This window comes from Pogonomyrmex barbatus, unplaced genomic scaffold (genome assembly GCF_055798465.1).
Source record: "Pogonomyrmex barbatus isolate J1 unplaced genomic scaffold, ASM5579846v1 scaffold6, whole genome shotgun sequence".
Classification (NCBI taxonomy): domain Eukaryota; kingdom Metazoa; phylum Arthropoda; class Insecta; order Hymenoptera; family Formicidae; genus Pogonomyrmex; species Pogonomyrmex barbatus.
The window spans coordinates 1,190,236-1,215,848 of NW_028297160.1; the positions used below are offsets into that span (position 1 = coordinate 1,190,236).

The window sequence follows — 25,613 nt, forward strand, 5'->3', positions numbered from 1 at the left end:
TAACGGATTAGTAAGATACCCTCCGAAGGATCTTCGCCCTTCTATAATAGGCGAAACACATTGCTCACCTACAGGTGGACATAGAGGCGTTACTAAAACGTATAACAGACTTAAGCATAATTACTATTGGGAAAATATAAAATCTGACGTCCAACGGTATATTCAGCAATGCTTACAATGTCAATTGAAAAAGTTAGTACGCGTTAAAACGAAACAGCCCATGGTAATTACCGATACTCCGGGAACAGCCTTCGACAAAGTAGCAATGGATATTGTCGGGCCTCTACAAAAAACTGAGAGAGGAAATGAATACATTTTGACACTGCAAGATCAACTGACTAAATTCAGCATGGGAATTCCCCTACCAAATCAAACCTCTGAAACAATAGCCGAGGCTTTTGTTAATAAATTCATTTGTATATTCGGAGCACCCAAAGCAATACTAACCGATCAGGGAAGAAACTTTGTCAGCGACTTAATGAGAAAGATTGCAAAACTTTTTAGAATTCGTAAGTTTCGTACAACCGCCTTCCATCCTCAATCCAATGGATCTCTAGAGCGATCGCATCACGCACTAGGAGAGTATCTTAAACAATATGCAAACGAACAAGAACAATGGGACCGATGGGTTAGCCTCGCAATGTTTAATTATAACACCTGTGTACACGAAGCTACAAAACATACTCCATACGAATTAATATTTGGAAAAATTGCAAGGATACCTTCGGAAAAATTTCTAGCACCAGAAGATAAATTAACTAGTTACGATGACTATTTGGTAACCTTAGTCACTCTACTCCATAACCTCCGAGGGAACGCGCGTGAAAATATCATCGAGGCGAAACATAAATCAAAGAAATATTATGACAAAAAAATCAACCCTCAAACCTTTAAATCTGGGGATTACGTTTTTCTATTAAAGGGACCTAAACCGGGTAAATTTGGGGACCAGTATACCGGACCACACGAAGTATTAGAAATATTAAATAAAAATAACGTAAAAATTAGAATAAAGAAAAATAGTCGAATTGTCCACCCTAATCGTTTACGAATTTCGCATATTAAATTACCTCCAGATAAATAACAAGAAAAAACATAACCTTTTCCAGATGGATCTCCATAATTGCTGGGCAGTAATAATAACAATTTTAACAATCCGGTTTCATAAAACGCATGGGATAATAGGCTATGACTGCGGCTCGCCCTCAACAAATCTAACAACCTTATCTCTACTAAATATCGAGGAATGCGACATTCCGCCACAGAACGTAAATTCAACTAATGTCTATATACAACTTTTACAAATAAACGAATTCGAGTCAGTAAAGGTTATTCAATGCAAAGTCGAAATAGACAGATTAATAAAAAAATGCGGAATGTTTTCCCATTCCATGGATGTGTTGAATGGCAAATATTCATATATAGAAGAAACATCACGTGAAGTATGCCAACGAATGCATTCTTATGGAACTTATCAGTTACATAACGGATATATCACTGGATTAAAACCGAATCATACCACTGCCCGACCAGTAACATTGGCAGGACACGTAGACGCCGATGGATCGTGCAAGGGGAGCACGTATTCGGATCCGTACGGCACGTGGACTGACGTCGTGGTACTCGCCAGCGTAAAAATCTCACTACAAGAATATATAGCCGACGTACGAATAAATAGTAATCGAGTGCTACTCAGATCCGGAGTGGCCTGTGAACTCACTACCACCCATTGCACAGATATAGAGGGAGGTGAGACCTATTGGGATCCAGTGCCCGCCGACACTTGTGGGATTGCAGACAAAATAATAGATAACGTAAATGAACAACAACTAATAGTCTATTCATTAACTGCACAAGATACAACTTTCGCCTTGACTAGCAAAGGAAAATACGCAACATGCGGCTATACACTCACTCGAACCGAACATCCTAAATTAATCATCTTCGAAACCTCGCGTGGCGTAACGATTTTCAAACAACGAACGCGTGTCTCTAATCTCGACATATTCACCTACATGAATTCCAAATTCGTATACGTCGAAAAGCACATCCGTACGCAGATAAATCAATTATACAGAAATATCCTTTTGCAACAGTGTGAACTAGAGCAGGGAATGTTAAAAAACGCTTTGGCTATAGCCACTCAAACACCCGATATCTTTGCTTATTATTTAATGAAAGGACCTGGATATATGGCCCTGTTAGCCGGAGAAGTAATACACATCGTAAAATGCGTACCCGTGGAAGTAAAAATCACAAGAACTGACAACTGTTATAATCAGCTACCAGTCATCCGGGGAAACGAAACCTATTATTTAACGCCGCAGACCCATGTACTATTGCGACAGGGGACTCAAATAAATTGCAACTCTTTCGCACCTACTATGTATCATCTAGGAGATTCATGGTATAAACTTATGCCTAAACCTGTGGAATCATTGCCGCCCACAATTATGAAACCTATGACCAAACCTACGTGGAAATATGTTAGCCTGGATCGCTCGCTACAAGCGGAATATACACCGAAAATGATCTCAATGATCTACGCGATCACATATTGTTCCCTGCTGAGCGACCGGCGGTGCTCAACACGGTAGCCAGGCGGATGATGGGACAACCAATCTCCCTGAACGGGGGATCATTTTCAAATTTATTAGACGAAGCATCCATAACAAAAATCGCTGCATCCGCATGGAAAGAATTTTGGAATAAATTCTTAATTTTCGGCAATATCAGCGCCGGGATAATTGGAATATATCTCACCGGGAGAATCATAAAATTAATGATAGACACGATCGTACATGGTTACGCTTTGCATACCGTATATGGATGGTCCATACATTTACTGGGCGCCATCTGGGACTCTATTACTCATCTTTTATTACTATTAGGCACAAAAAGGGTTCAAAAACCCGAACAAGCCAGCGCACCAGAGTCTGACCTGTATAGTAAGACCCCGGAAAACCAAGTATACCCTTTATTACCACCAGAGGAAAAACCAGGATTTTCGTTCGAACTAAAAACATAATATCAACAAAACAACCTCTTTTCTTTCCTTCTCCTATCTACTATTCCCTCTTTTCAACCACCTAACAATTATTAAACTTGTTAGAAGTGAAGAACATAAAAATAAAAGGGAGAAGAGAAAAATGGAAGCTATCGATACCAGCCGTTTGACTCGCGGGCGTCTCGAGTGTAAGATCCTACGAGTAGAATCTCCGCTCTTGTTTTGGGTGCGGCTAAAAAATGGAGAACCAGCTCTGCAAGATCTATCGGAAGAACTTAATTTCCGAATGAACCGCAAATCAAAAGAACTCACTTGCTGGCCCAACGATATAGAGGAAGACAAGCCTGTTGCCATAAAAGACGGCGACGTATGGCAAAGGGGATTGATTACGGGAGTCAACCCGGCCCAGAGGACCGCCCGGATCGATCTCAGAGACATAGGACGCCAGGTGTGGAGACCATTCCATCAAATCTTCCGCCTGGAAGAACGTTTCCAGGAGTTAAGATGGCAGGCTCTTACCTGTGGACTAGCCTACACAGGACCGGCTAAACCAACTAGATTTTGGTCCAAGAAAACTAGAGCTCTGTGCCGAATCCTAGCCGAGGGACGCAGTGGGTATATTAATATCGTGCGTCCATTGGAAAATGGGGCCGCAATGGTCAAATTGGTCTTGCCGCACGAGGACGACTGGGGGGTCACGAACCTTCGTGACACATTGGTATCTCTAGGGGAGGCACGAGTCGAGAAAGAGGCCCGAATCGTGGATATCTTCCCAGCAATCTAAAAAAAAAAAAAAAAAAAAAAAAACTTTTTTTTTAGTTTATATACTCAATTAAACAATCTTTGTTTTATTACTCAATTATACAACCTTCGTTAATTATACAACTTTTGTTTAAATATTCAATTATACAACCTTTGTTTATTACTCAATTATACAACCTTTGTTTTATTATACTATCCTTATTTCTGTTAGCTATCCCTTTTTTCTATCTCGTATACTTATTTAGTCAATAAAGTAATGTTTAAGTTAAACAACCGTAAACATTATAATTTAATAATGATTTAATTATAATTACTTAAGCTCCTTGTATACATATATCATCCACTTCCTTTATTATTAAACTTACTATATTACATTTTTTCCTTTTGTGGCGTAAAGAGAGAGGAAATGTAAGACGATTAATTCTTTATTCATATCGATGTTGCTTGAGTGCCTACTGGAGAGCGAGAGCGCTTATTATTTTTACTTTTCTCTCCTCACCTGCAATTACCAATCCTGAACTGCAGCATAATAATATTAACAAGTCCGTGGCAGGATAATAATCCTACATATATATAATTGCCCAGTCGAATAAATTGTCATGCGAACGTCACCTTATTTAATATAACAAACATACCATATAATCAGACGACACACAATGACTGAGGCAGATACAGAGCGTTAACACGCCTAATGGCCACGGCTTGACCATTTGCATTAAGATCCCGAAAAAAAAAAAAGGGAAACCGGGGAAGGAGGATAGAAAAATCATCTTGGAATGCAGAATATGGAAAAATAATTCCAAGCCAAGCGGGACGCGACTGGTGGTACTCACGTAATATGTATATATATATATAAAAAAAAAAAAAAAAAAAAAAAAAAAGAGGGGGAAAAACAGATCGTTCGTTATATAAAATCATTTCCTTACTCTTGAACGCTATATAAGGAATAGAGTTAAGCCAAATTTACATAAACCCTTTCGAAAACTTTATAATTCTTCCGAATTTGTTTTTTTTACATAATAATAATAATAATAATGATGATAATAATGATAACACTAGTAATAGTATTCTTCTCATCTAATCCAAGCATCCCAGCATGCAAGGTCTTGCGCATTCTTCACTCTCCACAGCAAGAAGAAATAAACCACTTCGAAAAAAAATACGCATTAACAAATGTCAGACATGAAACATTTAAGATATTTTTCTGAAAAAAAAAAAAAACCCAGAGGAAAGGAGAGAGTGAATGATGCGCACAACTTAATTTTAAACAGTATCGAGAAAACAATGTAACGTTAATTAATGTAGGCGAAGACGAGGAAGAACGAGGGAATAAGGAAGGGGTTTTGGTGGTCGCCTGTTCCTTCCTTCTTCTTCACAAAAAAAAAGGGGAACCGAAAGCGAAGAATTATTGTCCTATTGTTGCAAATGTTGTGCACTCCCAACATTTGTCTAAGTCGGGGGGTGTTACGTCCGGGGGACTTCACAAATTCTTCTCTTTAGGGAAGGAAAAATTTAACGGCTGCTAATCCATAAACGGGCACTTCGAACGATCAAACAAAAATAACCCGATCAAACAAAAAAAAACTCTAAATAAACAATCGTTCTCCCGAGATATGTTTCATTATCAAAAAAATCCTTGGTAAACAGCCTTGTCGGCGCCGACAAGTTTACGACTTACCAATATAAAAAATTAATATTAACAAAAGCAAATTCCTAACGGATAAGAAACGCGTTGGATCGTTCGGGGATGACACTCCCCACATTGGTGGGGAAACACAAAAAGCACCAATCAAGAAAAACTGATTAGTGGCCGTTGGCTGGCACACCAATGAGCGATTAAGAGTGTGAACCAGCGGAAGAATTTTTATTAATAAATTCTATCTATCTAAAAACTAATTCTATCATTCGCTGGGAAATCTGGAAATGGAAAAACGACCACAAATCATAGGACACCGCTTCCCTCCTTCTCCTATATTCATAATTTTCCTAAACTATCATTTGACAAGCCAACACGGAAATCCATCACGCCCTCAGATATTCCCACCCCTCCGGAACCCTTTAAAAACCGCAACTCGGAGCGGATCGCTCTCTTCTTCCTGCTACATTCGTGGTCGACACCTTCCGTAACAGTTAGAATCTGAGCGCGACTTTATTCTCGAACAATTCAGTGATCCAGTCTGGGCAATTGTATTCCCCGACCATCGCTACCGGCCGCTACAACAAAAGTAAGTCCAAGCTTATCATTTTTTTTCGCGGTAACTGGCAGTTTGGTTCGCGACATCTTATTTACTTATTCCTCTCAATTTATCTATCTTAAAACCACCCCAACATTCCAAATGGGCAAGCCGCCGATTAACTCGGTGAAGCTGCCTTCCCTAACTTCACAATCATTTCCACAACCTTCTAACCAGGCAAGCCGCCGATTAACTCGGTGAAGCTGCCTCCTCCGATTCCACAACATTCCAACCGGGCAAGCCGCCGATTGATTCGGTGAAGCTGCCTTATTTCGATTCCTCAACTTCTCTCTTATCTGACCTTCATTTGTATAGTGAACCAAACAAATGCCATTCGGAACGGACCAACGAAACGGGCATTGCGACACCGTCGCGAGAAGGCAAATAAAAGGATTCGTCGCGAATGCCACGCCGAAGAACTCGCGGAGCGCTTAGTAGAAGTAGAGCCGGAACTAGCCAATATATCGCTCCACCAATACGCCTCCGCCCTCCGTTCCGCAGCCGAATTCGAGAGGCAGTGTACTCCGGAAAATTTCGACGTGGAGAAGTTTTTTCACCTCGTCCGTCAATTCCCCCGCTCTCCCGCCCATCCACCTCCCGGCACCTTCTTCATCCCAAGAAAATTTAAACCCGACAAACAATTCTGGGACCAAATCTCCAGGCATGCCATAACCGATACTGTCCCTATGTACATTTCCCGTGATCCTCTCCCCTACCTCGTCCCGATTAAGGCATTCCGCAGCGCGCACCCCAATCCTCCTCCACACCTGCAACCCGATCCTATAGACCCGTTCGCTATCACCAATTTCTTACCCCAACTTGAGCAATTGGGTATATAAGAGATTTTCCTTCCCCGCGGTCGTTTTTTTTTATATTTGTATGTACAAGACCTCTTTTGTTATCAATACTTTAACCTTTTTATGTATACGAACAGAAGATTGTAGTTCACTTTTATTATTTCTTATTAAAATTAATTGATCAAAATTCGGTAGTAAACAGTTATTTTTTTTTCTCTCCTAACCTTGACTCCGCGCCGTTCCCGGCTCCCTGAAGATCGCACTAGGTCCATCCCTGGTCAAAGAGATTCGGTTCTCTGACCTAAAACGGACCACCGAATAGCGCGGGCGCAGGTAAGGGTAATAACGTCACCGACGCTGACCCGATCCCTGTCCCCCTTAACGCGCGTTCGACTCGCGGATCGGCATCACGACGTCGTTCCGCGAGAAAAGGAGAGGTTCCGTGCGTCCACCCGAGTTCTCCTCCTCCTGACGAGAACACGGACGTAACAATATAGTACATGAAGTTATCAAAGATTAAGTACCAGGCCGCGCCAGCCTGAGGAACGTGCTTCAGCCCTGACTGCTATGCACATACGCGCGCTCATTCGTTACTTTTAATTTGATTTACTATAAAAATTACTCGTCGCACGCAATTTTGCTAAAGAAAAAATTGTTTGTTTTAACATAAAGAATCACGTACTGTACTCCAAATGCTAGAGTGTATATATATATATATATATATATATATATATACAGGGTGTCCCGCAGCATGTGTAACACCGCTCGTGAGAAGGTAGATGGGAGCGAGATAAATGAAAATGTCTTATACCATTTTACGATATTCGCAATAATTTTCAAGTTATTAAATATTTAAGTTGTACAAATAAGAGCGCGCGAGGAGAAAGTGTTCGCCCGCTTGATCCGTAGAACAAATAGGAAGCGTGAGCGGCGGCTATCCTTACCCTCGTGCACTCTGCCAATCGCCGAGTGCCGGATGGCCATTGTCAACACGTTGGGCCGTATTATATATATATATATATATATATATATATATATATATATATATATATATATATATATATACAGGGTGTCCCAAAAAAATGGCCAAGCGATCATATGCAGGTAGAGCAGATTAAACTGAGTCGAAAAGTCCTGTACTATTTTGCAATTTTCGCAATAGTTAATGAGTTATTAATTTATGAAAATAGTCAAATTGCAAGCGCGCGATGAGATAAAACCTCCCAGTGAGATACGCATTCGCCGTTGCTAGGCATGCGTGGAACACACTAGGCGCACGTAACATATGAAGCGTAGATGAAAGCGTAGCCAATGCCGCTTGCAATCAACAACTTCACGCGTGCCTAGTGACGGCGAACATGTATCTCACTGGGCGGTCCTTATTTATGAATTCCACATTTATGAATTACGGGATTTTATTGCAAAAAATTTCTTAATTTTTGTACAGATTTTCAGTCTGATAAACGCTGGTTTATACATCTGCAGCACAATCATCGCCTTTAGCATTAACGGAGAAGATTAAATAATTAAATTAAATAAATAATTATAATTATAATTTATAATAAATAATTATAAACAATTATAATTTTCTATAATTAAATAATTATAATTTTTAAGGAAAACGATTATACAAATTATGTATACGAATTACCTTTGACTTTTGAAAACCAAACTTTTATGTCTTAGATATTTTATTTAATTAAATTAATATGCATCTGTTGTATAATGAATTTTGACTATTGAATTATACTATTTGTTAGGTATCGAGAAAATGTCAAAAAATATTTCTTTGCTATATTTAATGAAGAATCGATAATACTATAATCTTTTTATTTTTATACTATAATCACATAATCTTATAATCTTGATCTTTAGAAATTGCGAAATTGTATTGCTAAATATCATTGCATATACAATGCAGATATTGCACAATAATTTCATTAAAATATTGCAAATTAATTGTGAAACATTGCTGCGACATTATTGCAAAATTCACGTTAAGATATATGCTTTTCAATATTGTAATATTTAATAGATCATCACAGCAACATTGCAAAATAATATTTTTTATAAAAATGAATCAATGGAATGTAAATAGAAAATAATGAAATGTTACTATAAATATTATGCATTGCTGCAATGCTCTATATGAAAATTTTTGTGTTATGCCTTTAAATTACAAATAAAAAAGTTATTTTTAAATTTTCGATTATGGATAGCTTGAATTGAACTGAATTTTAATTTCTATTGCTATTTCATGTCTTAATTAATTTTTTAAAATCGGATTATACTAATTTGTCAAACATTTTTCTAATAAACACATGACAATATGCAAAATTAAAAAATCTAAACATTTATTTTTTTATTTTGTTAATAAATTGTATTTTAAATTATATTTTATAAAACTATAATAAAAATAAGTAATATTTTTGTGTTAATTTTTATCTGAATCTTTTTCTTTTTTGTCTTTCCGTCAGCTGTACGGCGAACCGATATTTTCAGTTCGTAGCACATGCCAAAAATAGATAGTAATTTCCCTTGTGTCGAATGCTACACGGGGGGTGCAACGACATACAAACTTTGTGGATGCATAAACTCTCAGTCCGTTTAAAAGTATCGCCGATCGCAGTCATGTTTTGTGTTGTTCAGATTTGCTATCAGAGGACAAGAGAGATTAAATTAAACATTAAGTGCAAAAATATTTGAAGTTTTCAAATATAATATTATCTTTAAACCTTTTTAATATTAGAAATTTTATATTTGAATTTTATATTAAAGATATATTGTTAATTAACCTGTCTTCTTGTTTATTTAACAAAATCGACACATAAAATAAATTGACAAAATTATTCAGAAGAACTGAAAATCATTTTCGTATATAAGTAATGAAAATAATTTGTTGCATATTAAACTATGTTTTTTTATTTTAATTAGCTAACCAAAATAAAATATGAATAATTACTTTAAGAAATATTATTTTTGAGAAAAAGTGAACAATTGCAACTTTAATTATCCTAAAGGAAAAGAAAAAAGAAAATAAAGAGAAACATTTCAATTTAAATTTAAATGAAAAGAGATCACGCACAATAAATTGCATCAGAGAGATCACATAAAAAGAACAATCGAGATCAGGATACAGGGACGAGTTTAAATTAAATTAATTGTATGTAGTACATCGTTGACATTTCATGGTCATGAACAATAAAGGACCTGTAGTCAGAATGTCATCTTCTGGTACATACGGTGCAGGTGGTATTGGTTGTTGCTGCTTCAGATGTTGTACATGCGTACACTTAGAGTTCCTTAAATCATTGCCAGGAATCATGAAAGTATGCGAAACGGTAAGTAATTACCTGATATATATGCAAAGTTCAAGAGAATTAAGAAGGAGAGAGAGAGAGAGAGAGAGAGAGAGAGAGAGAGAGTGTGTGTGTGTGTGTGTGTGTGTGTGTGTGTGTGTGTGTGTGTGTGTAAAAAAGAAATGAAAATTTATATTTATTTACTTAAATGATTTACTTAAACGATTATCTTCTATAAATTTCCATACAACTATTTTAATTATAACTAAAATTTTTGGATTACTATATTTGAAGTATTATATCCCCGATAGCAAAACCTGCAAAAACAGATTTTGAGTAGAGCTTGCTACCAATATTTGATGACAAAAAAGCAACAAATTGCACAGAGTCTGTAATATCTGACGATGTGAGCAAATTGTCCTCAAAAATATGATAAAGCTTGCCAACATGCTATGGCAGTAGATCGTTAGCAAAAACCGAGCAGAGCCTGTCATTACGCATAAAACACAATAATTGGAAAACTATCGTTAGATGACGTTCATTTCTCGCATGCAAAATTTATCAAACTTTCTATATAAGCAAAATCATAATCAAAATTTAAACATGTATTTATTATTTATGTATTTTTATGTGTAATTTTTATGTTGATGTAAGACGTAATCCAACAAGAAAATCCAACAAGGAAGTTAAGACAAGCTCTGCTCGATTTTTGCCGCCAATCTGTTGGCATAGCATGTCAGCAGGCTCTGCTCGGTTTCTGTCGCCAATCTATTCGCATAGTATATCAACAGGCTCTACTCGATTTCTACCGCCAATCTGTTCGTATAGCATGTCAGTAGACTCTGTTCGGTTTTTGTCGTCAATCTGCTGGCATAGCATGTCAGCAGGTTTTGTCGACAAATCCCGAGCCTAATGCGGACACAGACATCGAATTTGTTGCCAATCTGCTAGCAAATTGCTAGCATTTTGCTTGCTGGGTATAATACTTTTGGAATACTCTATACTAAAAAATTATACATAATTACACACATGCCCTCTTTCAATCTTTTTTTACAATATAATTACAATTTTATAAAGTCCAATATATTTATTTCCAGATAATCAGTGGATTAGTTCAAAGTTTACTCATTAATTATGGCCTAGAACGTAGTTCATCCATCGGCTCGGCTTTTGAAGGCTCATTGACCACGGCATCCGCCTGCTTTCTAACTTCCGCTATACTACTTGCTTGCTACACAATTTCTGAAAAATCGTATAAGTTGATTCGTTCATCACTTTTTGTACGTATTTGTTCCAATAAAAGATTATTATAGATTATTATACAAAGAGATATATGTATACAAATAATTTTAAATACGTACTTATTAAGGTATGTCAACATTTATATTTTTCAATTATCATTTATTATTATCAATATTTATACTTTTTCGTAATATATAATTAAAAAGCAGTATATAATTTTTATAAGTACTCTTTTTATAACTAATTTTATAACTTGTGTGGAAATTACATGTTATATATATTTATTTTTTAATATTAGGAGACGATGTTCAATTCCTTAGCCTGCTTCCTTTATTTAAGCTCAGCATCTTATCTAGCTTTTGCTACAAAATTGTTTCTGATGACTGAGTATTATCTCAAGCCCGGTTTTGACGTTTATCCTGCCATGACAGCCGCTTACGTAAGTTGATTAATATCGCAATTCGTGAATTTTATGCTTTTATTAGTTTATTCACGCAACTAAAGACAAAAATTATGACAAATAATTATAATATCTTGAATGTTGAATACGACAGTTTTTTGTAAAAGTCTATTGATGGAAAACTATGGATTTTAATACAGAATGTTTTTATTGTTAATAATTTTAATTGAAAATATGTTAAAGATAATTAATTTCTATTGCAGATTCTAAGTGGTGTCGTGGGAATATTGCATGGTATAGATGCTTATTTGTCCTTTATGCATTACAAAATCGGAAGATAAATTATGATAATGACGGGAATGTCAGCTATATAATTATATGAACAAACGTGGCAATTATATAAATGTCTATACATTAAAAGAATATTAAACAATGGTGATACACAAATCTCAAAAAAGAGTTAAATAGAAAGTTTGATTTTACTTTTCATCATGATATGTGAGCAGATTGTAATTATTATTATAAATAAACTTGGATTGAATTATGTAAGAAAATATTTATTGATTAATAAATCAATATTAATTAATAATATTAATATTTATAAAATAGTTATTATATTAACCGATACTATTACTAATTAAATTAATCGTAATCACAGCATTACTATTATTACTATAATTAATATTAATATATACTATAATATAGTAATATATTACTATACTATTATTACTATATATTACTATAATATAGTAATATATAGTAATACATTAATATTATTACTATAAATAATATTAATATATTACTTATAATAGATTTATAATTTAGAATTGCATATTATTCTTATTTCTTATGTACTTGTTAAATTTTTATGATTTATAATAGTTGATTAAACATGATGGAATTTAATCGATTTGATATATTACATATAATCTTAGCATTCATTTGGCGCACTGTTTATCAATATGAGGCGTATCTGACGTGCTTATTGAATCAATATTCTGCTGAAATTTATTACGTCATAATATTAACATATTTATATGCGTGACAAAATGAATAGTATTTAAAAAATCAATGATTCACTACAGATTTATTCAATTTCATTACGTTAATGCATACGTGATATAAAATAAATATTAATAAAGGTATATAACGGAAAGATTCAATGATGTTTTAATGTAATATTCCCAAATATTGACATAATATATTCTGTACAGGATCAAATGCAAAATTAACAACGATAGTTTATATTAAATGACAAAGAATAATTTATTTGTAGTGTGAATAAACGCTTGTTAATAGAGATCACAAATGAAAATTGTTACGTTTAAAATTGTTACGTTTATGTATATATCATCAGAATATTTACATCAGTAAGTACAAAGTTTTTAAATAAATAATTATAATTTGCAAATTATAATTTGCCACGTGAAATAAAGAAACTTTAGTTTGACATAATTATTTTCAAAGCGTACGAATTTGCAAGATGTCTCAAGTTAAAGAATTTCTTTTACGCAAAAACCATTATTTTAATATCAGTCTTGCATTTTTCTATACGAAGAATTTCAGTTTAGGTATCAGTTTAGGAATATACTTAATAGATAGGATGGAAATGTCGCGGCTTCATGACATGTCTTCCAGTTTCTTTCTCTTTGTCTTGTCCTCCCTCATCTCCCTCTGTTCTCATATACGAGCGCATTCTATTTCACTTCCTCAAACGTTCTTTCTCCTCCTTACACTCGCTGTCTCCGTTTTCCTCCTCATTGCTCCGATGTCAGCTCCTTTTCTTCCGCCGTCCGGTGTCGTTGGCGTCATATGATTGCGAGCGTGTGGCTGTAGCTGTCAGTTTACCACAGAATCTCGATCTGATCGACACGCGGAGGATTCGAAGGTGTTTCAAACCATCGAAATCATACGTTGTCCGTTTTCTGTCGTGCTTCCTATTTCTCTTAACCGGCAAAACGCGAAAAATTGAGAATTGTGCTTTTTTCGTTCATGAAAAACAAGTGACGAAGGATGGAAGCACATGTCAGAAACGTGAACAACAGTAAATACAACGTAAATACTGTGCTGACAGAAGGTAGTATTCCATGTTAATACGAAATAATTAACGAGAATTCTGAATTGCTATTTAACGTGATTCTAATTTCTTGTTATTTGTCAAAGTTTCAGTCAAAGACCTTTTTGATATCATATGTCGAGTGTTGGAGAATGTAAATTTGTAAACAATGCTATAATGTGTTACTACGACTAACTGTATAACTTAGCGATTATTTGTCAAATAATTTAAATAAATATTTAAAAGACAAACAGATGATTAATTAAATATTTCATATTAGATATTTGTCCCAAACTTTGCGAATTTATGTGTAATAATTATATTGTTACTGAAAAATGAATATAATTATTTTAAATAATGATATCTGAAGAGTGAATTTTTTTAAAAAAAAGCCAAATTAGTTGTAATATATGACCATTTAATTAAAAATAAAGATATAATGAAAGTTCATATATAAAATTAATAATTAACAGTCATGATAATATTCAATTATATTCTCACTTGAGAGATGCACAGCTATTACCATTATGAAAATAAAAAAATCAACGAATGTCTGTTTCGTTTAAGAACATCGTAACAGTAATTCTCGTTAACGGAACAACTTAATTATTATAACTACTAATAACGAAATACATAATACTTACAAATATTATTACATTCGTCGAACGCCAATAATAGTTACTCTTGCTTATAAAATTGTTACACTTGCTTGTGTTTTCAATCAATTAATCCAATCAATTTTAATATCAGTTCTTCATTAAGTTCCTCAATCAAATTTTAAATCGCTATAACAATTATCAATATTATACAACATAACATGTAGTGCAGCTGTTATCAACAATATTATTAAAAATTCTTATAAAAACTCTTAAAAAGATTAATAGGTATATAAATAAACGAGTGAAAATGCATGAAAAGTATCAGTGAAAACAGTTTTCGCATGATAGCCTACATATACAATAAGCTCCTGTTTTCAACTTTTGGGAATACAATCCATTTAGCAAGTTTTAAAAATATATTAGATAGATTCATGCATTGTATGTCTGTCAATCGAAGATGTCTAATGCGACGTAATGATAATGCAATGAAAGCGAGCGATGAAAAATATAGGTAAAAATAAAAAAAGAAAAGTGAAAATGTGGAAATTAGTCGGCGCTCTAGACAAAATAGAATAATCATCCGTGTGTTCTCCGAGATCTCCGAATTAATCTACCGTCGAGACCTTGTAACTAGCGATTTGTCGTGTATGACAAATCAAACGCTTTGCCAACGGAAGAAGGTTGAATCGTAAATGCACCCGAGCATTTCGATTCACGAGTCCGTCGTTGCATTGCATATGCAGAATTGCGTCACGTGAGTCTTATGCCGATACTGCGATCTGAGCTGGCAAGTAAACGGTCCCAAATGTATCACGACACAAGAACGAATACGGCAACTTGACAACAAGACAAATTCCGCGAGGGCATAGCACACGTGAACAAAGAATATTCTGTATGTATATTCTTTCCGGAAGTACGCCGTTGTTATACAGAAACGAAATCACAACGTGTGGTTGCTGATATTCTGCGCTTTCGCTTTAAGAGATTATCTATTCTTTTTTAAATGGATAAAACGTTTTATTTGAAAACGTGATCGTCTAAGGATATTTATTCGAGAATTTTGTTTTTCGTGAAATTCTTCAAAATTCAATCTTATTTCTTTGTTTTAGATAAACGGTAGAAAAATAATATCACTTGATACACATAAGCTTATATATTGCAGTAGTTTATTTTTGAAAATTGTCATATTATTTTTTTATCTCTATTTTTATCTCTAATATATTTATAAACTATTTGCTATTGTTCATTTAATTTACCTATCGAAAAGAATATTTGTATAACTTTTTAAATATCTTTTAAACATTAAAAATAAAAAATTTACAAAAATTGATGTATTTTTTATTTCCTAGATGAATATAGTCCCTTAAAGATTCTCTGTGTAAGTCGAGTCATTATTGTAAGTAAATTAAAATAAAATATATCTCAAATTCACTGTTGTCAAGAACGAGTTTGCATTTCGAGTGAAACATTATAACAACGATAAAATGCAGTTGTCTAAAATATTATATTGGTATATTATTTCTATACACATATATTTTTATATATTTAAATGTTTTAAAATAGAATTTAGTTCTCTAGAAAATTTTGTTTCGAAAGGATAATTTGTTTTTCAAAGTATATTTAACTTTTCTTGAAAAATAAGTAATTAAGCATAAGAAAGTGAAAGTGTTTGTAATGTTATTCTTAGAAACCAACGACGACTTTTTGCTAGAGTAAAATATTACTTACAATGCCGTTCACAGTTGAATGAATAAAATCTGTTTTTGAGTTGTTCTTTTCAGGAAATAAAACATAAAAAAATACAACTATTTATTACATTTAAACAGATTTGTTTCACTCTTGCGATTGCAATATGCGCAATATATATATAATTGTTACATTTATCATTGATCATTTAGCAAGCATATCAATTAATCGGCATAAACACAATAATTTTTTTTTACACATATATAAGAAAATATGTGTTTAAATTTTCACAACGATCAACTTTCAAATTATATGCACGCGTTTATGTAACACATATATACGTCGTAACGTACGTAAAGTTTAACGAAACAATCGAAATGATATTAACTTTAATCTTAAATTTTTTAAATTTATTTTTAATGTAATACTATATCTGTATACTACATTAAATATAAGATCTATACTGTTGTTTTATTTCAATTGTATTTTAAATATTCTGCTTATTTACAATAAATAACAACATAAAAATTAAATGTAAATATGAAATTTATAACATTAATTTTAGTAAATCAACATAAACACATAGCTAGCGGAAACGCCTCTCGTCTCGAATTGCTCATCTTTGATAATCGTGGCACGTGAAGAGGTCTTTCTTTAGGAAGCAAAGAGAGAATAATTCTATTACTAAGTAAGAGCTTGTTACGCAAACAGAAGGAAAATTATAGACAAGCATGATCGATCTTGAAGTTAGTTTTCTTTCTCATAGAGTTCTTTCTCATAAGAATTCTGAAAAAAATTTTACTCTCTTGTGTACACAGAGCTGCAGAAGAATTATCTATTTTAACAGCAAGTAACCTTTTAGAATCTTTATTTCTATCGAATATAAGTATATATTATATTGGAATTTTATAATTACCATTATTTATATAATTACCATTATTTATATAATTACCATTATATATTATATACTAATAATTATAATATATACTATAATTACCATTATATAATATATTTATATAATTACCATTTGTTTCAAAATGAAAATTTTTATGATTTTTTTTTAGTAATTACTTGTTAATATATCAATGTATTAAAATATAATTACGTATAATTAAATAACTAAGTCTATATAGACCAAAGATATGTTTAAACATAAAATGAGTAATAAAAACATTTCTTCAAGGCTAGATTTTGGTAGCTATAATCTTTTTTAATCTATATAAATTTAATAATATTTATTTTCATCAGTTTCACGTCATATTTTTACAAATTTGAAACGTAGCAGCCTAAGATAGAATTCCGTTTTTATAAATTTATAATTAATTTAATGATACTGATTAATTACTTAATTATGTATAGTTAAATAGTATATACAATAAGTAGTGTATGCAATAATTATACAAGATAAAAAATATATATAATTTCTTATTTCTGTTAAAATTGAATAACATTAATCGCTGTACAAAATTGTTAGCTACATGTTGTTTGTATAATATATGTTAAAACATTATTATGATTATAGTGAAATGTAAATTTTATATTCATACTCATATAAGAAAAATCTGATTTTTATCGACTATCACGTCATCGTATAATCTTTGACGTTTTATTGTCGGCGTGTTTTCTCGTCTCTGAACGTATTCAATTCTTTTAATTTATGATTATCATGAAATCGATGCTAATTAGAAAGTAATATAATCTTTATTATCACGCATAATTTTCATATATGTCAATAAAAGTACGAGTTACTTGTTTTTGGCACTTTTTTTTAATGCTATTTAATGCTATGTTTAAATAATGAATTTTATTGAGGGATTAAAATGAAGTATAGGAAGCATTCATACGTCGAAAATGAAAAGTTTAATTTATCTTGGCGAAAATCAAATTTATTTATATATGTACATTATGATCTATTCTGAATCTTTTTTTATCAATAAAAGTACTTTTAAAATTGGCTTGTAAGCCTTAGCTGGCATGAGCCATTTTTACATGCATTTTTCAATAAAAGAGGATTGAGAATGGAATTGAGGATTGTGCTTATTTTTATAAAATTTGTTTCAATTTACACATTGTTTATTCCTTTCTTGTATACTATATATATATATTCCGATTTTTATTTTTGTCAAAGTAGATGTAGTTATTCGTACAAAACAAATAATTTTTGCATATAATGCGAAACATTGCAAATGTTTCCTTACAATTCTTTCAGCGTACGTGCCTACGTCAGAGACATCCCTCACTACTGAAGAAGAGGACGCGATCGTGACGTTAGTGGTCATCGTGATTGGCATTATTATCGCTATAGTAGTGTTATTTTCAATGGGTATCTTCATAGACTGCAAACATCAGTATGTAATAATGAATCTTCTATCAAAATATCTGCATTTTATTGATCAAATAATTTTCGCGAGCAAAAAGAAATAGTGAAGGCATCGTTCATTAGTACGTGTATGTTATTTTGTGTATATAATGGAAAATTTTTATAATCGAATAAATCATGTAAATTGAGCGAGATAATGTATTAATCATATGTTCCGTAGAATGAGAATAAACTTGATATTGGACATTATTACAGAGAGAAAGATTCCATGAAAAGGAGAAGATTGAGACTGAAAATGCCACCATTTGTACGACAAAATCATAAAGAAGATGTAAAAGCCTTAGCTTCGGATATGTATTTCAATAGTGACATCGATTTCAAAGCAAGAGATGCTATAGTCTAATGTTCGGGAAAAATTACAATACATATTTTACTTCGATTTTTCTTATAAAAAATTTGAGAATTTCATAACAATTAGCTAGTATTTAATATTGAAAGGTGTAAGAGAACCGTGTTACAACCGTGATTCTTATAGTTATAATTCTCAGAGAAATACATACAATACACCTGCTATTCATCAAAGATATGAAACGGAGTTGATAAACTTGGAATAATGGACAAGGTGACTTATAATTAAAGTTAATCTGAGCAGTAATACACTTATCTTTTTTAAAGTACAGTATTTATATAAGTAATTATATAAGTATTTATATAAGTAATTTAGATAATGCATAGATCAAATGATCTTGAAAATATAAAAGGAAGGCATGGCCTTAAAATTAATTTAATAACATTATTTATATCAAATTTAGGTAAGGGTTTTTCGCAAAGCATTTTCTACAAACAACAAATTATAGTTTATAATACAGTTTATGTACAGTTATTTTAATAAACAAACTTATGCCGTATATAATTATTCTATTCAATAAATGATATTTGAAGAAATTAATCTATTTAAGATAAACATTTTCTTTTGGTTTTTGATTATTTAATTCAATTTCATAATTCAATATAATTACGATAAATAAGTAAATAAATAAAATTCTTAAAAAAACAATTTTTTTAATTTTTTAATTTTAAACAGTTTATTTGTAAGTATTTATTAAGTTAGTGAATTTACAAAACGTGTTGTTTATCACCGAAAAATTTCCAGTCGAAATCATTCCGAATTTAAATGTATACATATATTTTAAGAAATAATATTTTGTAGAATGATGTTAACGATCAGTATAAATAACATTCTTTGTGTTTCGATGCAGGTTCTTAAATATTATACATTAGAGAAAACATGATGTGTATAACAGTTTGTCAATTACAACCCAAGTAATACATGATTGTCACGATGAAATCGAGATGATGTCACTTTGATTGAAACTTTATCATCTTTCAATAATTAATTAAAATTTCAGAATAAAATCATTTTGATCCTATCATTACATGTTACTTGAGTATCAGTTTGTTATGTTCTTTTTTTCCTCTATAAAAATTCAATTTCTAATAAAGTTAAAATATAGATTGAACAGATGCAAAACAAATTTAAATAAAAATTAAAATAAAACGATTCAAAAAAACATTTAGAATTTGTACATTTATATATTTTTTATTGATTTACAAATTGTTATTTATATAGTTATTATAGTTGAATCTGTATAAAATAGTTACAATCGCAATTAATGTTAGATCTGAAGAGAGAGAGAGAGAGAGAGAGAGAGAGAGAGAGAGAGAGAGAGAAAGAGAGAGATAACTGTACATAAATATAAAAAATTATAAAAAATTTTATGTTCAATAATTGTTCTATAAAATTCTATTCTAAAGTATATGATTTTTATAATAACAAATTAATAGAATAGTATTTATGATTAAAAATGAATCACGTATGCTATAGGCTTTCATGCGTAGTAAGATTCATTCGCGAAATAAAAAGGAAATACTGTTTAGGAAAATACACAAATAAAAATTTTATTTAGCCTTTTCATATAGACGTTCATTTAAAAGACAAATTTAATTCTAAGACGTCCATTTATCAATAACTGCGATTATCCAGAAGATCGATTTACACTTATATTCAATTAACAGATTGATTCCATTCGTTTTTAAGAATTGTATTACATGGACGCAACAACAGTCATATTTAATCTAAAATGTAAAATGTAAAAGTTTGTCCCTCATAGAAATATATGCAGTCTTTTTCTAGATATCCATTTCCAATTATTTAATATTACTGCATTCTCTCAAATATAATAATATTATATCCATTTCCTTCGCAGTATTATATTATATTTGAGAGAAGGAATTTAATAGTTTTATTTAATCATGAAATTTTCTGATAAAGTACAGATGCGTAGATCCAGTTAAGAAGTTTTTACTATTAATCAATTCAATCTCCATTTATCGTCCTGTTTTCATTCAGTAAATAAGTTTTGCATATTTTTTGTGTGCAATAACTGCAGAAAAAGCGTTATATCTTTGTTTGCATTGGAATCTTCGTTTACTTCTCAATTATTAGGCAAAAATTAACATAATTGCTCAATAACTGCTGAAAAAATGCATAAAATTTCAGAGACATATATAATTTTTTAGATATTATGATTATCAATATATTAAATTCAATTATATGAAAATTTTATAGATAAAGTAGAATATATATTAATATAATTATATAATAATATCGATATTATTATAGTATATTTCAAATATTGCTGATTATGCAATTGTGCAATATCTTTATTGTCATATAACTCTATAATATAACAAATTCAATGTTCACAGTTGTAAAAAATTTTTTAATTACAACCTTTTATAAAAACCAAAAACAATAAGTTTTATATTAAATTTAACTGTGATCTAAAAATATTTATACCTATATTTTGCTTATTTAAATAATAATATATCAATAGTAAAAAATTATATAAAAAATATTTTCAGTTCTATATAATTTTTTTATATGGAATTGAAAACATATGAGTTTGTTATTGGCGAATAAAATATTACAATATTTTTAATTCTTAAAAGAAATGTTTTATGTATTTGAAATGTTTCTCTGAAAAAAATATCTGTTATAATTTTATCACTGTTATAGATGATTTTGACGTAAAATATATAATGTACTCGCAAGAAATGGCTGATAATAAGCGAAAATAATCTATTGGACTATTTTAATAAATATTGATCTTTTAATAATCCAAAATTATTTTTTTCTTATATCACAATACACAGATTGAAAAAAATTCTTACAATCAGGAGATAATAAATTTATTCACAATTTCACAAAAAATATAAAACTTCTTTTCATATTTTTTCTTTAATAATATCTATATTACAAAGAGAATTTTTTCAGATATTAAAATTGGAAAAGATTGTATATTCATATAACAATCAAAAGTATATTATCGATTTTCCGTCAAAAGTATTGTTTAAATTATCATAATTAAACGAACATCTGTGATCTTGCAATAGGTATCTTGATATATATATCAGTGTACCAAATAATAATATAATTAAAATATCTTTATTTAAAAACAATAGTTTTAATTTTTGTTTATTATTATTAATCTGTTTATCCATTTATAATTTGTCAATCCATTTTGCAATGTATAATTTACCAATTAAACTTAATCACAAAGTATACTATTTATAGTATAATAACCAACTTATATATACCACACATATATTATCGTTTTGCTTTTGGATGTAATGTATATGTAAAACGATAGGAAAGATTCTTATATTTAAGGCCCCGGAGTAGTCACCGCGGCCATATTGGAATCGTGACGTCATAGGCGAGAAATGACACAATAAAGTTTATGACGGTAGTTTTGCAAATAAAGAGATATTTGACTAAAATAATACCTAATATGGCTTTTAATAATACCTAATATGGCACTTCACACACTGTGAAAATGGGTGACTGCTATCCTTTCCCTTCCTGATAGTCAATAAATAGCTGTAAGGTACGTGAAATGAAGCCTGTTCAGGCAGAAAACACACAGCTGTTGAAAGAAGTGGAAAAAATGCTTTCACATATAATGTTCAACGATAATTTTAGCTGCTGCCCATTTTTACAAATCTGGTAAGTATGAGACAAGTCATATCTGCACGATTAAGCATACAATAACGAAAATAATCATTATAAACAATTTCGTTGTCCGCATGTCACTTGTATAAAGATGAACAAGGACAAGAATAAGATGAATGACAAGGATGTATGAATTTCTATTTTTCACTGCGATGGTACATCGCTACCGCGGAGTTCTTCGTTGAGTACTTATGCCTTTAATAAAAAATGTAAAACATAATATATAACAGGCTCTAATCAGTTTGAAATTTTACGGATCTAATCTCGGGTATTACATTGTATAATCACATTACAACAAATACATTCTATTGTGCAAATATATCGAATCACATGTAATAACTATATTCATGATTATATAATTAAGATAATTTAAACATATACGTCAACATAAAATGTTGAAAATACTAAGAAAATATTATAAAAACATTGTGTAATTCTAATTAACAAATTATATAGTAAATCATAGATAATTATACTTATAAGTATAAATGTTTTATTTATATGCTATGTGCATGCATGATGTATATGTATGTGCGTGCACGCGCGCGTTAAGTGAATATGAGTGTATTGATATATATATATGTGTGTGTGTGTGTGTGTATATTTGTAAATATTTTACATTTTATTAAAAATATTTTCAACGTCAGTTAAATATCGGCGTTTGTACTTGAAATATTGATTTACAAACGTAATATTTGTAATATAAAAATCTAATCAATTACAAGATAATATAATATATTTCGTATCTATTAAGCAAATTGTCCGCAATATCAACAAATTTGTATACTCGCATTTCCATACTCGCTCAAAATTACAACAAGTTCGGTATCATCTGTATCCATATTAAGCTCATATTTTACTAACAGAATCTGCTGATATAACAGAAACAGATTGTCATAAAAAATCGCGTAAGCCTGTTCGACATATTTTATTCAATTTCTGTCATCAGTCCGCATCATATTGTACAGCACAAATATACACTTCAATTTCTATTATCATTCGTCTTCATATCTTTCCAGATAACATATAGAATCTAAAAAATAAATCTTTTTAAATTCTCAAATTATGAAATGTATTTTTATCCCATTTCTGATCTAAAAACGTCTAAAAACGTTCATAAAAGTTTCACAAAATTTCAGTTTTATGTCATCATTCTGAGCTCTTCTTTAGATACAAAAGGAAACTTTTTTATAGTCTATAACAATTCACAATAAAACCAAAATAGTTTTTAGAGAGTACACACAAATATTTCTCAGAAACATTAGATCTAAATTAATTGTTACATCTACAGAACTAAATAAAATTGTACTGTCAAAAGATTTTTCAAAAAAATTTTTGCAATAATTACTTTGTAATATAATCGCAATTAGTATAGCGATAATACTGAAAAGACTTAATACAAATATTTGCACATTTTTTTACAAAATTATAAATAAATCAACTTTACAAACATTAAAAATTAGAAATTTTGTTTTAAATTTGTTATAAATAAACATTTATATATGTTTATATAAATATTATGCGTTACATAGGCGTTAAAATATGTGTAAATTATTTGATCATCAGTACAAAAAAATTAAAATTTATTATTAATATTAGTAAAATTAAAAAATAATGTATAAATACAAAATAATTAATTGCTTTTCGGAATTAAATTTGGACATTTCTCATCTGCGATATCTCGAGTATTTGAAATTTATATACCACAAAAATTAAAACTTTACATTAAAAGTAAATAAATTACTTTAAAAATAACTGTCAAAAAATTCTATTGCGATATAAATTTTTCTTTAAAACTTCATTAAAATTCACATATGAAATGATACTTTAATAAAAATCTCTAAAAGTTAAAAAAAATTAAGTAGTGGAAAGTTTCGAGAAAAGTTTGTCAGAAAACAAAAGAAATTTTAGTCTATAGTCTATTAAAAGTATCTCCGTAATATTTTTTTTATACTTTGTTTGTACTTTTTTTTATAAATCTGATTACTATACTCGTCGCGGTTAATTTTGGAATGTCAGGAAAGTATTCGATTTGACTCTTGCGAATCACATCACAGTCTGATAGAAATGGCGAGAATATGTTTTCCTTGGCATGCGTGATTGACCTCCTTCAATAAATGCCTTGATCCAGAGACGAATGGCCACGATCCGATTAAATGCGTCCAAGAACCATAGCTAGTAATGCCATGCGCACATAAACACCATTTTCTGCTTGTCGGAAGTAAGCTGCTCGTGGGTCGGTGTCGAATTCCGTACTGATTTCAAAGATACGTGGAAGAGGATGCATTACTGCCATCCTCCTTTTCGCTCGAGACATCAGCTGCGGGGTGATTATGAAGTGTCCACACATCTGTCATACATATAGCAAATTTTTAATACAATCCCAGATAGAAAAATGCCAGCAGTATGCCAACATTGTGCCAGTAGATCCGATCATGATCTGCTGCTTCGCAGATTTCAAGCTGCTGCTTCCCAATTAAGCTTAGTTTTTTGCAGCACACCTTCTCATCATAGAACAATAATGAAAATGCGATAAGAATCGAGCTTGCTATCTCATTGTGGCAGCAGATATATATATATATATATATATATATATATATATATATATAGCAGATATCGTGCAAGTGCAAAGTTTGCCATATCAGATACTGACAGCAGAAATCGAGTATAGTGTGCCGTCACGACGTGACGGCAAAATTGCGGCAGGTATATTGCGCAATCTGCTTTATTAACTGTGTCGGCAAAAACGCAGCAGAAATCGAATAGGACCTACTAACATAACTTGTTGGCAAATTAATTACAGAAATCGAGCAAATTCTATTTCGTAAATATTTAAATTGTGACATTATTATTACTAAAAAATTTTGAAAAATAATGTCTATTATTTTTTCTACCTCTTATTTTAAAATAATTTTTAATTATTTTATTAATGATAAAATTAATATATTTTTTACAGCACAAATAAGTTATAAAAAGCTTTTTAAAGATATAAGTTATATCATGATTCTTTTGATTTTTATATAACGTATCAAATAATGTACCAAACATTGTACATTTTATATAATGTATTATTTCCCAGGTACTACACTTCGTTAACTACCTTGTTGGACAATTATGTCTTGCATCAAACGCATGT

General features: G+C 31.0%; 6 protein-coding genes and 1 long non-coding RNA gene across 9 annotated transcripts in view; 5 read left to right on the plus strand and 2 right to left on the minus strand.

Annotated features, from left to right (window-relative positions):
* The window catches only part of LOC105433525 (uncharacterized), a 35,100-nt gene extending 25,949 nt beyond the window's left edge, over window positions 1-9,151 (plus strand). For both annotated transcript variants that reach the window (XM_089082349.1, XM_089082350.1), the window contains exon 5: window positions 8,248-9,151. In XM_089082349.1, the coding sequence (XP_088938475.1) occupies window positions 8,248-8,322 (75 nt within the window). In that variant the 3' untranslated portion in view covers window positions 8,323-9,151. The remainder of the gene's footprint in view (window positions 1-8,247) is intronic.
* Window positions 1,110-3,028, plus strand: LOC148935071 (uncharacterized). The gene is given in 2 exon segments (XM_089082337.1): window positions 1,110-2,487; window positions 2,490-3,028. Coding segments are annotated over 2 exon segments (1,917 nt in total).
* LOC148935072 (RING finger protein 17-like) lies at window positions 3,150-8,572 on the plus strand. The gene has a single exon (XM_089082345.1). It carries the CDS (start codon window positions 3,150-3,152, stop codon window positions 3,789-3,791), a length of 642 nt encoding a protein of 213 aa, XP_088938471.1. The 3' UTR covers window positions 3,792-8,572.
* On the plus strand, window positions 9,079-12,295 carry sing (MARVEL domain-containing protein sing). Its single transcript, XM_011631807.3, has 4 exons — window positions 9,079-10,141; window positions 11,197-11,379; window positions 11,640-11,780; window positions 12,005-12,295. Exons 1-4 carry the CDS (start codon window positions 9,989-9,991, stop codon window positions 12,080-12,082), a joined length of 555 nt encoding a protein of 184 aa, XP_011630109.2. The 5' UTR covers window positions 9,079-9,988; the 3' UTR covers window positions 12,083-12,295.
* Window positions 11,640-15,849, minus strand: LOC148935073 (uncharacterized). The gene is made up of 3 exons (XR_016140597.1): window positions 15,011-15,849; window positions 14,442-14,582; window positions 11,640-13,721 (listed from the first exon to the last, which is right to left on the minus strand). It is a non-coding gene; the product is annotated as an uncharacterized LOC148935073 (long non-coding RNA).
* Window positions 13,676-19,315, plus strand: LOC105422448 (uncharacterized). Its single transcript, XM_011631806.3, has 3 exons — window positions 13,676-13,818; window positions 18,292-18,430; window positions 18,658-19,315. The coding sequence occupies exons 1-3, from the start codon at window positions 13,755-13,757 to the stop codon at window positions 18,803-18,805; spliced, it is 351 nt and encodes a 116-aa protein (XP_011630108.1). The 5' UTR covers window positions 13,676-13,754; the 3' UTR covers window positions 18,806-19,315.
* Window positions 19,316-19,783: 468 nt separating this feature from the next.
* The window catches only part of rudimentary (carbamoyl-phosphate synthetase 2, aspartate transcarbamylase, and dihydroorotase rudimentary), a 42,552-nt gene continuing 36,722 nt past the window's right edge, over window positions 19,784-25,613 (minus strand). The window contains exons 26-27 of one of the 2 annotated variants that reach the window (XM_089082328.1): window positions 24,599-24,827; window positions 19,784-23,510 (exon numbers count right to left, since the gene is read on the minus strand). In XM_089082328.1, coding sequence (XP_088938454.1) covers window positions 24,630-24,827 — 198 coding nt within the window. In that variant the 3' untranslated portion in view covers window positions 19,784-23,510; window positions 24,599-24,629. Of the gene's footprint in view, window positions 24,828-25,613 lie in introns of both variants that reach the window. The other variant, XM_089082327.1, reaches the window with a different exon arrangement.